The 12,971-nt window shown below is 44.3% G+C and overlaps 1 protein-coding gene across 6 annotated transcripts in view; it reads left to right on the plus strand.

The window, feature by feature from the left end:
* LOC144141137 (TNF receptor-associated factor 3-like) overlaps positions 1-12,695 on the plus strand; it is a 115,566-nt gene extending 102,871 nt beyond the window's left edge. For all 6 annotated transcript variants that reach the window (XM_077672673.1, XM_077672672.1, XM_077672671.1 and 3 more), the window contains 7 exons: positions 3,168-3,260; positions 8,772-8,843; positions 8,933-9,019; positions 9,675-9,728; positions 9,816-9,866; positions 11,017-11,268; positions 12,033-12,695. In XM_077672673.1, coding sequence (XP_077528799.1) covers positions 3,168-3,260; positions 8,772-8,843; positions 8,933-9,019; positions 9,675-9,728; positions 9,816-9,866; positions 11,017-11,268; positions 12,033-12,266 — 843 coding nt within the window. In that variant the 3' untranslated portion in view covers positions 12,267-12,695. The remainder of the gene's footprint in view (positions 1-3,167; positions 3,261-8,771; positions 8,844-8,932; positions 9,020-9,674; positions 9,729-9,815; positions 9,867-11,016; positions 11,269-12,032) is intronic.
* The last annotated feature ends 276 nt before the right edge of the window (positions 12,696-12,971 follow it).

Here is a 12,971-nt window from a genome sequence, read left to right on the forward strand (position 1 = left end):
TAGTACGGCTGAGCTTCCCCCGCTACCCAGAGTGCGTGCGTTGAACGTTGCCGGGGTCAAGTTCCAATGGCGGCCTGTCTGAACCCATGGATTTTTAGCACCGTCTGCTGTGTCGCAGTTCTGACCGCCGCCGTGGGCAGGTGCTCCAGGGCTACTGGGGACTGAAGGGCGAGAGTTGAGTTGGTTATTCATGCGAGGTGGCGACCAACTACTACACTAGGGTGGCCGATCCTTCTCTTGTGAGCGAGGTCTGTTTGTGTCCCTAAGAGCCTTCCTAGCATGGTTGAACCTTCCAAGCGTAGCCCCATTAGTATCCAGCATGATGGTTACTTCCACAGCAGGCAGCACTCGACACCTTCATATGGTCGGCACAGAGAGCCAGACAAAAAAGAGCGAGAGAGCGAAAGGAGTTTCTCGGTGACGACGCTGTCTTGCACCCCAGTAGTGATACTGAGCCAGCGTTGGTTTTCCTGGCGTTCCTATTTTATTGTAAAAGAAATGTTCAAACCCAGCCCAAATAAGTGAAAATATTTTTGAAGGGAAAGCAAGCCAGAGAAATGGTTTGTTGTGGTGAGGACTGTTACATTGACTTCTATGGCTAACTGATGGGAAATTGAACATAATTTGTTTAAGTGAAATTTTCGTTGAGGCGGAGTTCGTTGTAGCGAATTTCAAATGTATGTCGAATCCAATGATCACGCATGGAGCACTTACATTACTGCAAACTGCTGCCAGGCTGCTGGCAATGCCAGATAATGTTTGGCGGAATTTCTTTATGAACATACCGTGTGGCATCAGCTACAACAGTTGCGATAAAAAAAGTCTACAATACATTTGTTTCCTGCACTGTCCATATGACACCACACAAGGTCAAATCCCCAAATGTAAGCCAACCTGTCACTTTTGCATCACAAAAACCACGGAGGCAAAAGTGAAAACGCTCGTGTTTTAGGATTTGGGAGCATGTAAGGGATACCCAGGTGGTCAAAATTATACCAGAGGAGGCCTCCGCTCTGGCACGCCTTGTAGCCTTGGTGTAGCTTGGGAAGGTTAAACTGCCACATTTAAAAAATAAACTTTCGTGTTGCGCATTAAAAAAATGGCTCCAATCAACGCTGTGAAGGTGCTTGGAAAACAAAGCTTTAAACGCCTGTCGATACTTCGATAGATTTAAAACCGGTACGTACGGAGCCTCTAAAAAACTGTAAAAAATCGACCGCGGATCTGCTGACTTGGGTGCAACTGTCGTAAACAAGTCTTTTCTTGTTTCTGCGATGAAAATACCAGCTATTTCTCTCCCGCCCACCGCTCAATCTCTTGAACTCCCGTCACGCTCCTCCGATAATAAGCACGGTGCCAAATTTGCGCAATTCAATTCAGTTTTGCCATCCAATGGAACTTTTCTTTTTACTTCTGGACATTTTGGAGATTCGCCCCGCGGCACGGCGTTCGCGATTTTGATATTTTATTCTTTATAAGCTCCCCAGTGTGTGGCACACGCAATGCCATTGTGGCAACCTGGAGATGAATTTCTTTTATTTTTTCATTTTACGGCATGGTCTGGTGTAGGAGTTCCCATCTATAGCCATTCAGTGTTCGCTGCAAACTGGCTAGCTACAGAGGAGCATTGCCATGGCAAAAGTGCCCGCTCATGTTCTATAAGGTGTTCTCTTTCTCTCACGTGTTCGGAGTGAAACTACCAGTCACCCCGTGGTAATAATGTGTGTGCATACGAACTCAACAGCGAGTAATGCACAGCTTTGCACTGCCGTAGCTTCGCCGTGCTACGCGACTACGTTACTAATGGCGCGAGGTTGCGTTTTTATTTTTCACAGTTGGCCCTGACGTGACATATTCTGACTATTACACTGCCTCAGTTTCGAGACCATTTGTGAAATTTGTGCAAAACATTCTGTGAAGGCAATAGGGCGTCCTTTCTTTTGTTGCAACAACTAGAACAGTAGCTTCTTATGAAGGGTGTATGACTTGAAAATATCAGAACCGTGTTTCCGCTGTGCACAAGCGTCCTTCTTTTTCAGAGGGCGCATTTAGGAATTGAAGCGGGCGTTTCAGAGTCTGGTAGAGCGCGCCCGTCAGTTCTACACGAAATCATCGCGCTATTGAACCATATAAACACTACTGCACTCGTGTCGATGCCCCTTTTCAACTGAAATGTAGGCTTGATCTCCCTTGGTTTCTGTGAGGTGTGCGCACGAAACGCTGGCTTGCCAAGAAATGTGTGTGTCATCTGCTACTGAAAATGACAGAGACCTATCAAACAATTCTTCTGCACCACGCCGTGCGAGTTTGATTGTAGAGGCTTAATCTGACGCTCAACGCCAGATTACGTGCACCTTATTGTCTGCAGTTTTCAAGGGAAATTTTCTAGGCCACAGTGGTGGTGATATAGTTACACCAAAACGCACTACAGGAAAACCGCCTTTACACAGCAGGTTCCAAAAAAGGCACATGAAGCTTGACAATGGTGTTGCAGAAAACAAAGGCCCTCAAAAAGAAAGCCTTCGCCGTGTTCGGAATCAAACAGGAGATCTTCGCGTTATAAAGCCAGTTATATCTATACAATTATGCGGTAATAAAAGCGTTAATAAAAGTCGGATGCGGTAATAAAAGCGAAAGTTTGTATGCCTAATTGGTGGCGCAGAAGCTACGCAAAAACGCACTACATGTAAGCCATGTTTACACAATGACTTTCCACAAAGGTGAATTAATCATACCAAATCCATATACCATGGGAGGTCTTTACAGTATAGCTCTGGATGACACATTCTCATTGTAATACAAACACTGATGATGATGAACAATGGTCCATAGTCACAGTCGGATCGCTCAGAATTTTCTTTGGGTTCATTCCGCGGGTATCGGCCTCGTACTTTTGCTGCATTGAACAGGACTTTTCTATTGGACGTTTGCAGTTCAGAGTTTGGAAATTCAGAACGTAGACTTTTGACTTTTATTTGACGGAGTCTGTGTTGAAAAAGCTTCGGTTTTAACCCTCTTTCTCTTAAAAAAGAAGCACGTGATTTCTTCCAAAGTTCTTTTTGATGCGTACTAAAAGGCGTACTTTTCATTGGGCACCATTTTTCTACAAATTGAACTGTATGCATTCTTAGCAACTAGTAATTGATCCGTAACTCTGCCTTCTGCAGGGAGCCCGTCGAGAGGTGACCGCTCATGAGTCGAGTGGCGAGCACACTGTGTTACTCGTTCGAGAAGTATCTCTCCTAAAGGAGGAAAACAAGGTAAGAAATAAAAGGTTTTCTAAGGGCGTGTTAGTGAAATGATGTATTACAGTACCATGAAAATTGCTTATGCAGTAGCATCAAAGAGAATCACTGTGTTCTTTCGTTAGTAAAAATTACAAATTTGCACAGCAGGTAAGAATAAGAAAACATTAGCGATGCGACTGCACATGCCTCGTACTTCTCGAGTAAAAAACACTCGCACCAATTTCAAACGCCCCTAATACGACGCTGTCTATATCTGCATAGTTTTAATAACTATACAATGCTAGTCATATCTCTGAAGTATGCTAGAAAAGTGGACAAAAGCTACCTGCCCGTCAGGACCTTGTGTGAGGCAAACTATCAGTGATTAAAGGTCATGGAAAAATCAAAAAATTTGGCCTGGGTGGTTTTGGTGAGTACTCAAAGCGTAGTAACCCACCATACGCCCAGCATTACAGAAAACGATTGCTTTAGCAGTGTGAAGACGGGTGTGTTTAACATGGAGGACGTGTGACTCGCCAAGGAGAATCCCATAGAAGTGACGCCATTGATACGTCTTGAAAAAATGTTATATTGCCTTACGGGAAGAAACACACTTGCGAAAGGAAACAAATTACAATAAACGCACAACGCCAAAGCTCACCCAAACGCGAGTTCAAACTAGATATATTCACTTTTTTTCCTCTCACGGCTTTCGCAACGTGGAGTCGACTTTGCCGCTGCTCCTAGATTCTTGCGTGCCGCGCTTTCAGGCCCTGAGGGCGTATCGTGCGCATGGCCAGACACCGAGCCGTTAGTTGGCTCGAGGCACGGAAAGAGACGCCGCAGATTGAAACGGCCAAGAAGCGCGCTCGCGGCTTCAGCCTAGGCCTCGTCCAGTAACAGCGACCCCCGTAAAAGGCTTTGTGAACGCCAGCAGAGGGTCCTCCGAGACAGCTCCGCACGCGGCACCCAGCCGGATCCAAACACGTCTTTGGGAAGCGGAGCGCGAACCGCCTCCCGCCGATTGTGGTCTTTCGGTTTTCTCACCGATGCTTCAGCGCTAGCTCAGCATTGTTGTGGTTGTTGTTGCGCCTTTAGTTATAGCAAATACCCAATCAGGAGATCGGCCAATCAATAGAGGATGGTTAGAATGAGTGGAATTCTTATCTAATAGCGAGACGCTTAGGAAAGATAATTTAAACCTGTTGGAAAGAGTTTTGAAAAAAACTGGAAAATCAGAGCGAGGGTGACCTATCTATTCTTCGTCTTCTCCCTTTTTAATGGCACGTACCCACTGAGTGGGGTTGTCCAAGGCTCGAGGTTTGTATAATAACTCAAATAGTTTTCTTTAGAATTGGAATATAATGATAAAAAAACTACAATCCTTAGGGGCGGGGCCAGATAAATGATTGGACGAATCCGTTAGCATACGAGTCTTCCGGCAGCCGTGATGAATTCGTGAAGGAGGAAGTAAAAATCTTTGCCTGCTTTGCCAAGGTAGCTAGCACCAAATGAAAGAAGAACTGAAGTTTTTATTTAGAGTCTAAGGCGCTCGAATGAAGAGTAAGATAACGTTTTTTTTGCTGAGTGAAAAGGTGGCATTCAAACAGTGTTCTCTTCTCGCTCTTGACCGCCACACATTGCGTGCCATCCATGCTGTGTTCTTTCTCTTCCTCCGCCATCCGCAACTTTGTCGATGTCGTTTGCTAATATCTCTTTCCTAACGGGGCGCACGTTTTCACAAGAACACACATTTGGTTCTATCCTGTCCCTGGCGAGACCTAGTTTAGTGGTATGCAACTGGGGACATGAACTTTCTTTGATAGCCACGCTGTTAACTGCCTTTTTTATTCGGTAATATTTGCACCACTCATTGGAACCAAATTTTTGGAGCCGCGTGCGCGTTGCCAGCGGTATATGAAAACTGGGAGGTGCAAAATCCATCACTCATTCTCAAGGCAACCAGAAGAGGTGCCAGCATCGCAGAGGTGGGATTGGGGCCTGCTCGTCTAAAGTAGACAAGTAAGATTACGTTTGTGAGCAGCCGTATTATCGTATATATTACGGTTTACTTTTTCCAAATTATGATACATTGGTTGGCTGTTCCTCGCTCTAAACAGATTGGGATGAGCGCCAATTTTGTTTCCGCAATGTATATAAGACCAGGATATTTATTTATTTATTTATTTATTTGTTTGTTTGTTTGTTTGTTTATTTATTTATTTTTTAGTTATTTTTATTTATTTATTTATTTATTTATTTATTTATTTATTTATTTATTTATTTATTTATTTATTTATTTATTTATTTATTTATTTATTTATTTATGTGCTTGTTTGTTTACTTTTTTATTTTTTATTTATTGTTTTATTTATTTATTTATTTATTTATTCGTTCGTTCGTTCGTTCGTTCATTTCTTTGTTTATTTGTTTGTTTTGTAATGCGGGTTTATTGCCTTCATAGGGGATAGTAGCAGAAGCACTAAGAAGTGGCAAATGGTGGTCAAGCCGGCAGAACGTCTTGCGTACTTCACCAGCTTCACGCCTATGACGACGCCGCTGCAGTGGCTCACCCTGTTGCCTCGTCGTCATCTGCACAATCGCATTGGTCAATCTCTTTGAGTGGGCGTACGCCAATCACAAGGCCAATGCTGATTGTTGTTGTGGCCGCGCAGCTTACCCGTTGTTCGGTAGTGCTCGCACGGTGGCTTCGTGCCACTTGCTCGTATTGGCACTACAATATATTTATTTCAACATTTCTTTCATATATACATCGTCTATTACGAGAGGGCTAAAGGCAACAAGCTGGCAGACTAGGGCCGCGACACCCAACGGAATTTGCGCAGGAGCAGTAAGCAGTGAAAGCAACAGTTCACTAGGCTCAGCCGAATAAATTTAAACTTTACCTACTATTGAGGCTGAATCCTGCCCTAAATGTGAAAAAGGGAGCTCTTCTATTTGAATCAGATGCTGTCATACAAAGCCCAATATTTAGCAGCAATATACTGATTCTGTACTGCGTAACGGTAGCACCACTCAGGTACAGTGCTCTGGAGAAAAGTCGGTACTTTTTTTCTATTAATCTAAATAAGTACATCATTTTAGTTGTGGCGCCCTGCTCTTTCTCCGGACATCAGGCTGGCGATGATAGTTCCAAGCAACTAAATGCCAATCCTAATTCATGCAATCCTGATTCATTGAAGTAAAATCAGGACATTTGCTGGTAAGAAAAATTTGCTTAAGTATGGTCGACGGTTTCAGTAGTACATGAAGAAACACGTTCCCCGAAATAAAGTAATGAGGCGCAGATGATTTGCTGATAATCCCGCAATTATGACCTACATTCTGCATATATTAAATCACGTAAACTGCATAGTTCAGGGTGTAAACACCAATTTTCTTTTAGAAGAAAGTTACATAAGTGTAGGGGAAAGCTCAGTGAAGGTGATTCTCTAGGGCTGAGAACCATGTAATTTGGTGGAATCCAGTAGAGGGACCTTGTCATGTGGAGGCGTTACCTGTCTCGTTGGGGAATAAACTTCCCAAGTCCATCGTGTACACAAAATTACCTCAGCGTTGTGTAGGCACTGTCATAAAGAAAGCCTTCTAGAAACTGCAATCAGTCTTTTGCAGGTTATAACGACTGCATATGCCTCAAATATTGAAATAACTATATGCTTGGTTTCAGGGCGCTGTGGAATCCCTGCAAATAAGGCCGCCGAACAAATGGCTGCTGCCATTTGTTCGGCGGCCTTACAGTCGTCGTAACAGTCGTCGTAACAGTTCCTTACACTGACATCAAGACACACACTTGAAAAACAGCTTCCTAACACATGGCACTCCCGTGAAGCCAACAAACAGACGATAAACTACACGAATAAAACCACAATTAGGACGCTACGCAACTGCCTCATACAAGACACACGGAAGCCGCCCAGGCTAGGCTACAGATAGGCCGCGCACAAGTAATGTACTCCCACCTGCTCACTGGATCTTCGAGACTAATGTGTGGCAGGTGTGGGAATGGGCTATCTGTAGTTCATATCCTCATCGCATGCAAGCTTAGGCACTAGACACAACGCGACACGAACATTTCTCTGAACTCTACCGACGACGCGCTCCACTGCACCCATCACACTTCTTAGCGGACGAACCTATGTTTTGTGTCCAGCGTGTTTTGAAGTTCGTTGCATAGACATTTTTGCAGCTCTTGTCTTATCACGCGTAATCATATTGGCCATGTACTCCAGCCATCTCTATTGTTTTTTGATTTGTGTCCCTTTTGCTTTAAGTAACTAGTTTCAATATGCACAATTACATCGCTCACTGAATAACCCACAGATTGGTGCTCTATGCCGTTGTTAGCCTTACGGCACTAAATGTCAACAATCGTAATCATAATTAAATGTTTGGTGCTTTACGTACCGAGGCTACACCCGAGTCATAAGACGCACCGTAGGGGAGGGCTCGGGATTGATTATGGCCACGTGGCGATCTTCGCGTGTTGCTTTTAGCCTTCGTCTGAAAAGTGGCCCCCGTGGCCGGGGATCCAACTCGCGTCATTGCGCTCAGGAGCAGAAAGTTTCAGTGACTGAACCACCGTGGTGGTTGCCTAATTGTAAATGCTGAGTCCGTTCAGTGTAAATAGTTGCCCTTTGTAATGCCAGTCTCCTGTACCCTAACCCTCTTGCTTGAATTAATGAAAACATCGGTTTTGTAAGCTTGCACAATAGGTTTTTCTTACCGAGTTTATTGTTCAGCCGCATGCTGGTCTCAAGTATGTTTATTTCCTAAAGAAGTCATGTTTGTAAGCATACGTTGTTATTAGATTTACATTTACGGCTTCAAAACTATAAGTGATTGCGGAGAAATTCGTAAGGAGACTGCGGTCTGATCTTGCAGTTCTTCCGTTTCCCTGACGGATGCGGCTGGTGTTGTAGTAGCATTTGATGACTCCTCCCGTGTAGCAAAACCGTCTTTATCACTTGTGGGTTGGCAATCCGCTCTTCGCGCCCGTTTTACCCGTCGAATATAGCTAAAATAAAATAAAAAACGAAGCTTGCTACCATAAAAGGAAGCTCTTTTATAACAGGTATTATCTCTGGTTGCTTGCAACAAAATGGGCAACTGGGAATTGTAAAATTAGAATAGGCAGTTATTTATTCTCATGTTAGTACAGATACCAAAATTGTTTCTAATATTTAGTGGCAAAAAGGTTACCACAAAGTGTTTTTAAAGGGGGTGTCTGTTCATTACAAAGCAGTATCGTCTGTAAAAAATGAACAGAAGCATTTATCCTGCTGTGCTTTAGTAGTCCGCGTGAGTTGGGTGCTTTGCCCTGAGAATGTCGAACAGATAAGGCTGAAGTTGCTTTGAACGTGTTATCTCTGGTTCTAAAAAAATGAAGTAGGGAAATTATCAGAAAATATAGGACTCGTTGCTGTGAAATTGATGCATAGGTTGTAGCGCATTGCAAAACTGCTCGCTAAAGTACATTATAAACATTTTTGTAACACAACGTAATTTTCAGTTTTTGTGTTTCAGAGGCTTCAAGGCAGCTTGCAGAAAAAAGAAAAACACTACGAAGAGCGTTTCAAAGCTGTTCAGGACGTTGTGGTAACTGTCTATCTTCTCTGTGTTGCGGAAGGCAGCGCCGCTGGTGTAAATTGTTACCAGGCGTCATGTTGCATGTTTCTACTTTTTAGGCTAGACTTGAAGGAGAGATGCAACGTTTGAAGCAGCAGAATGTGCAGATGAACGAAAAACTTAAGGCCCAGGAGCAGCAGCTGCAGGTGGGTATTCTGCATGTCCTTTTGTGGCATTACGCTTTTACCCTCTGGTGAAGATTTCTATTCCTGCCACGCGAATACCACGCACCAACACTAAGCCAAGCATGGGGGCTTATATCATATGTAGGATGAGCTCATAGTTCTTTACGACTAATGGCTGGGTAGAATTAGACACAAATACTTCCATTCTATTTCGCCGCGAGACGGCGGCAAAACCTGTACCTCCAGACGAGCGTAATTTAGGCCAGAGGACAGTCATGACATTACAAAACGCAAACCATTCTGGCCCATTCACACGACTTCTAGCGAGCGAAGTATCGCCATCAGTTTTTGGAGGAGTGAAGAGGGGGGGGGGGGGGACAAGAGGCTTTTAGCAACCCTACCGACATCTCTGAGGTTTCTCATCCTCAGCGTAACTCTTGTAAGGTCCATTGAGTGCGGAAGTTCTAGAGCAGGATTCCAACGCCTATAATGCGTCAGCAGACTTCCTTACACTTTCTCACACTTGAACTCTTGTTTTCTTTGTTTTCTCGATGAATTCTCGGTGCACTGTCTGATATCCTCACTGCATAGTAGTTTCCTAGGCGATGTCTATTGTTATACTAGCCCTAACATTCTCGTGTGCATGTCAGGAAGTTTTATTTTTTGTGTTTTCTAGGTCCAGACTAACAAACATGCCGAAGACAAACGTACGGTCAAAGAGTTCATGGCGGTAAGTAATGCAGTAAACTAGTCGTAATCTATGAAACATTGTGCATAGTAAACAATGCTTGATGATTTGTGTACTGTTTTTTTGCAGAGCACACAGGAGGCTGTTGGCTTCCTAAAACGTGAGCTCTACCTGGGCCCGGTATGTGGTAGTAATAAACTCTGAACTACACACACCTTCAAAAAGAGTACAGAATATTTTCTTCTCTGCATGCTCTCATAATACTTTTGGTTATATCTGTTTTAGGATGGCCCACCTTTTATATCTCTGGACAGAGTTATTGTGGAGCCACTTTTTGCGGTTTTTTTGTTTTTTTTTCTTTCGTATCAGCTTAAAACTCAGATCGAACGCACTGATGTCATGTACGGGCAAGAACCAATAAACCATTTGCAAATCCTGCTAATTATTACGCCAACGCTTTTCCAGGAATTTCTGCAACACCTTTTTTTAAATCTATGAAAATGTTTGTTTCAGTTTAGACAAGTTTTGGAAGTTACCACGCGAACGTGCACGGTAGCCATCGAAAGGCTACCCCACTCATGCGGTCTTCTTCTTCGCAAATCCAATCTTAGCTCCGTAGTTGCTCATATGTCATGTCTTTCTTTCATGCGTTGTGAATGGGAGCCAACCGCTGGACATGTTATGCTTGTTCTTTGCAGTCAAACTGTGTGCATCTCCTTTGTGCGTAGCTTTGAAATATCGTTTTATCTCTGCAGCTCCCCGTTGCCATTGCGATTTTTCTTCAAACTTCTCTGAGAGCGTCGTGATGAAGGCCAGATAGAATGAGAGGAAACTCGCAGTCTCTATATGTATGGAACTTTTATGGGTGGCGGGCACCACCCCAGGCAGCCAATATTTTCATTGCGAGCTCAAATATTTGTCTGCGTATAACCGGTCGCGTTACCCGAGACAAAAATGCAGGATATTGAACTGAATTCGACGGCAAGGAGACTCATTTAAACGAAATAAAACTATCCAAATGTGCAATATAAACCTATTTATGTTTCATTTGGAAGTGCCAATTGCGCCATGCGGAACGACAATACTAAGAACGGCGGTAGCAAGCATGCCGCCGACAAAACGCAAAGAGAAGCGTAAAAGTTCAATAGCAAAATCTAACCGAGTCACCGTTTATTGGCTAGCGTAAATATGGCCAGGGTGCCCACTTCTTTACCTGAAAGTAAAGTTCAACACTGAAATGTTGTGCCGTCGGTTTCTTTCTTGTCGGTAATATTCTCATTGCGATGGAAACTACGACACCTGTGTGTTGTATCCCCCATTTCGACCCCAGCAACAGTCGGTGTTTGAGCACGTCTGGAAACTCTATCCCTACTCGGACCTCAAAAGATCCGCCGCCATGTCCAACAACGGCTCCCTATCATCAGGCCTACTGTCCGTCAACAAGCCGGGATACAGCATTGAGCTGGTGGCAGCCGTGAGCCGGGCCGTGGGCGGCCTTATGAGTTCCCCTCACCTCGCACTCAAGATCAGAATACACAAAGGCGATTACGACGATCTTCTTCCTTGGCCCTTTGCAAACAAGGTAGGCTACAAGTTTTCGCAGAAAGGGCCGAGCCTATAAACGGCATTCTGTCGAACGCCACTATAATTCGAGTGATAAAAATGTTTAGGGCTAAATGCACCCAAACTTTCGACCTTTTGAAAACAATATTTTTATATAGTCTGCTCAAAAAGAAAGCAAGGTGCCAAATACAACAGCTTAATACGCGCGTGGACGCCGCAAGGGGTGAGCAAAAATCGGCGATTTTGAAACTGAACTTAAAAAGAGCGTGGCCATTAAAATGACGTTGCACCCGTCCAGCGAGCGGTCGGACGGTCAGAAGCTCAAGCGCAAGGTTGCGCGCAAATTATACGCACGCACAGGGCAGCAATTGGTGAAGCGTTCGCAGCAGAGCTCGACCGGATCTCCAGCTGCATTGTTGGTCATAAGAAGAACCCCCCGACGGCCGGAGCGCCACAGGTGCCTCATGGCTGTTTACTCGACCCACCGGCAGGTGCAGCGGAGTGTGCGGCGGAGCTTTTGTAAACGCTTCTGGCTGATTAGTGAAGCTTTCACGGGGCCACCACTCCTGTCCTCCTGATTAGGTTTTACTGATTACCCATTAAAAATAAACTTGGTCCATCTGAAATTTCAGTGCACTTTGCGTTCAAGGCCAGGCGTGTCCTTAGCGGCATTTATTAAGAACATTCACTTAATAAAGGTCCTCTGAAAGGTGTATTTTAAGGCGCCGGTGGTGCTTTATATATTATCGAAAAGATAATAGCATTGTAAATATTTTTTTTCAGATTCGCGTGGTTCTCGTAAACCAACACGAAGACGCTGAAAGCCGCAGATTCGAGCTAGACCCGTCCGATGCTGCTCACGCTGAAGCCTGCCTGAAGAAACCGGCGCACGATCAGCTGAATCCAATGTTCGGCTACTCGCAACTCATCCCCATTCCGCTGCTGGAGAATGAAAGAAAAGGTTTCTTGGTCCGAAACTGCGTCGTCCTCAAGATCAGTGTGCTGGCACTCGACTGAAACCTCCCTGCCTCGACCCCACCGGATAAAGAAGCGTTCACAATAAGGGGACTCGTACACCTTGAGAGATCAGATCAGAAGGTTCGGTTCAGTAGTAACCGAAGCTCTCTCGTTTGAACACTTATTCCTTCAGCAGTGTTCTCTAGCAAATGTTTTCAACTAATCTGTAAGGAGTGGTCATTGTACACAGAACAAAGTCTTCTGTTATGTTTGTAAAATGTTTGTAGCTTTTTCCGCAAATTAAAGATTATGGGAAAAAATCAGGCTAGAGCCTATGACACTAAATAAATGATTTTTAAGTTCTGCCCTACTGAACATATTCCTATTTTTATTTTATTGGCCAGTGTTTTGATGGGCTCTGGTAACTGGCGTTTCTTGAGCGGTGCGAGTACATTGACACTTCGCGAAAGTAATAAAACATCGTCATTAGCCCGGATTGCTAATTGACAGACTACCAGCGACAAAATGGCGCACCAGGTCTCAGGTTGAACGGTGACTGTCCCGGACAAAGCTGCTTTTTTCATGCAAACGTTTTGCTGGAGAATGTGGCTTTTGTGGCTATTTGCTGACATAGGAATTAACTTACAGAAACTTTAATATACTCTTACTGAAAGGATTTATTGGCGACAAGGTTACGAGGCCTATGGCCACCTACGCTGAGACCTCAAAGCGATTCTAAAACGGCGGATGCCTAGCCGGAGCGCT

The sequence above is a fragment of the Haemaphysalis longicornis genome, unplaced genomic scaffold (assembly GCF_048455015.1).
Source record: "Haemaphysalis longicornis isolate Haplotype H1 unplaced genomic scaffold, Haemaphysalis longicornis Haplotype H1 scaffold_6, whole genome shotgun sequence".
Classification (NCBI taxonomy): domain Eukaryota; kingdom Metazoa; phylum Arthropoda; class Arachnida; order Ixodida; family Ixodidae; genus Haemaphysalis; species Haemaphysalis longicornis.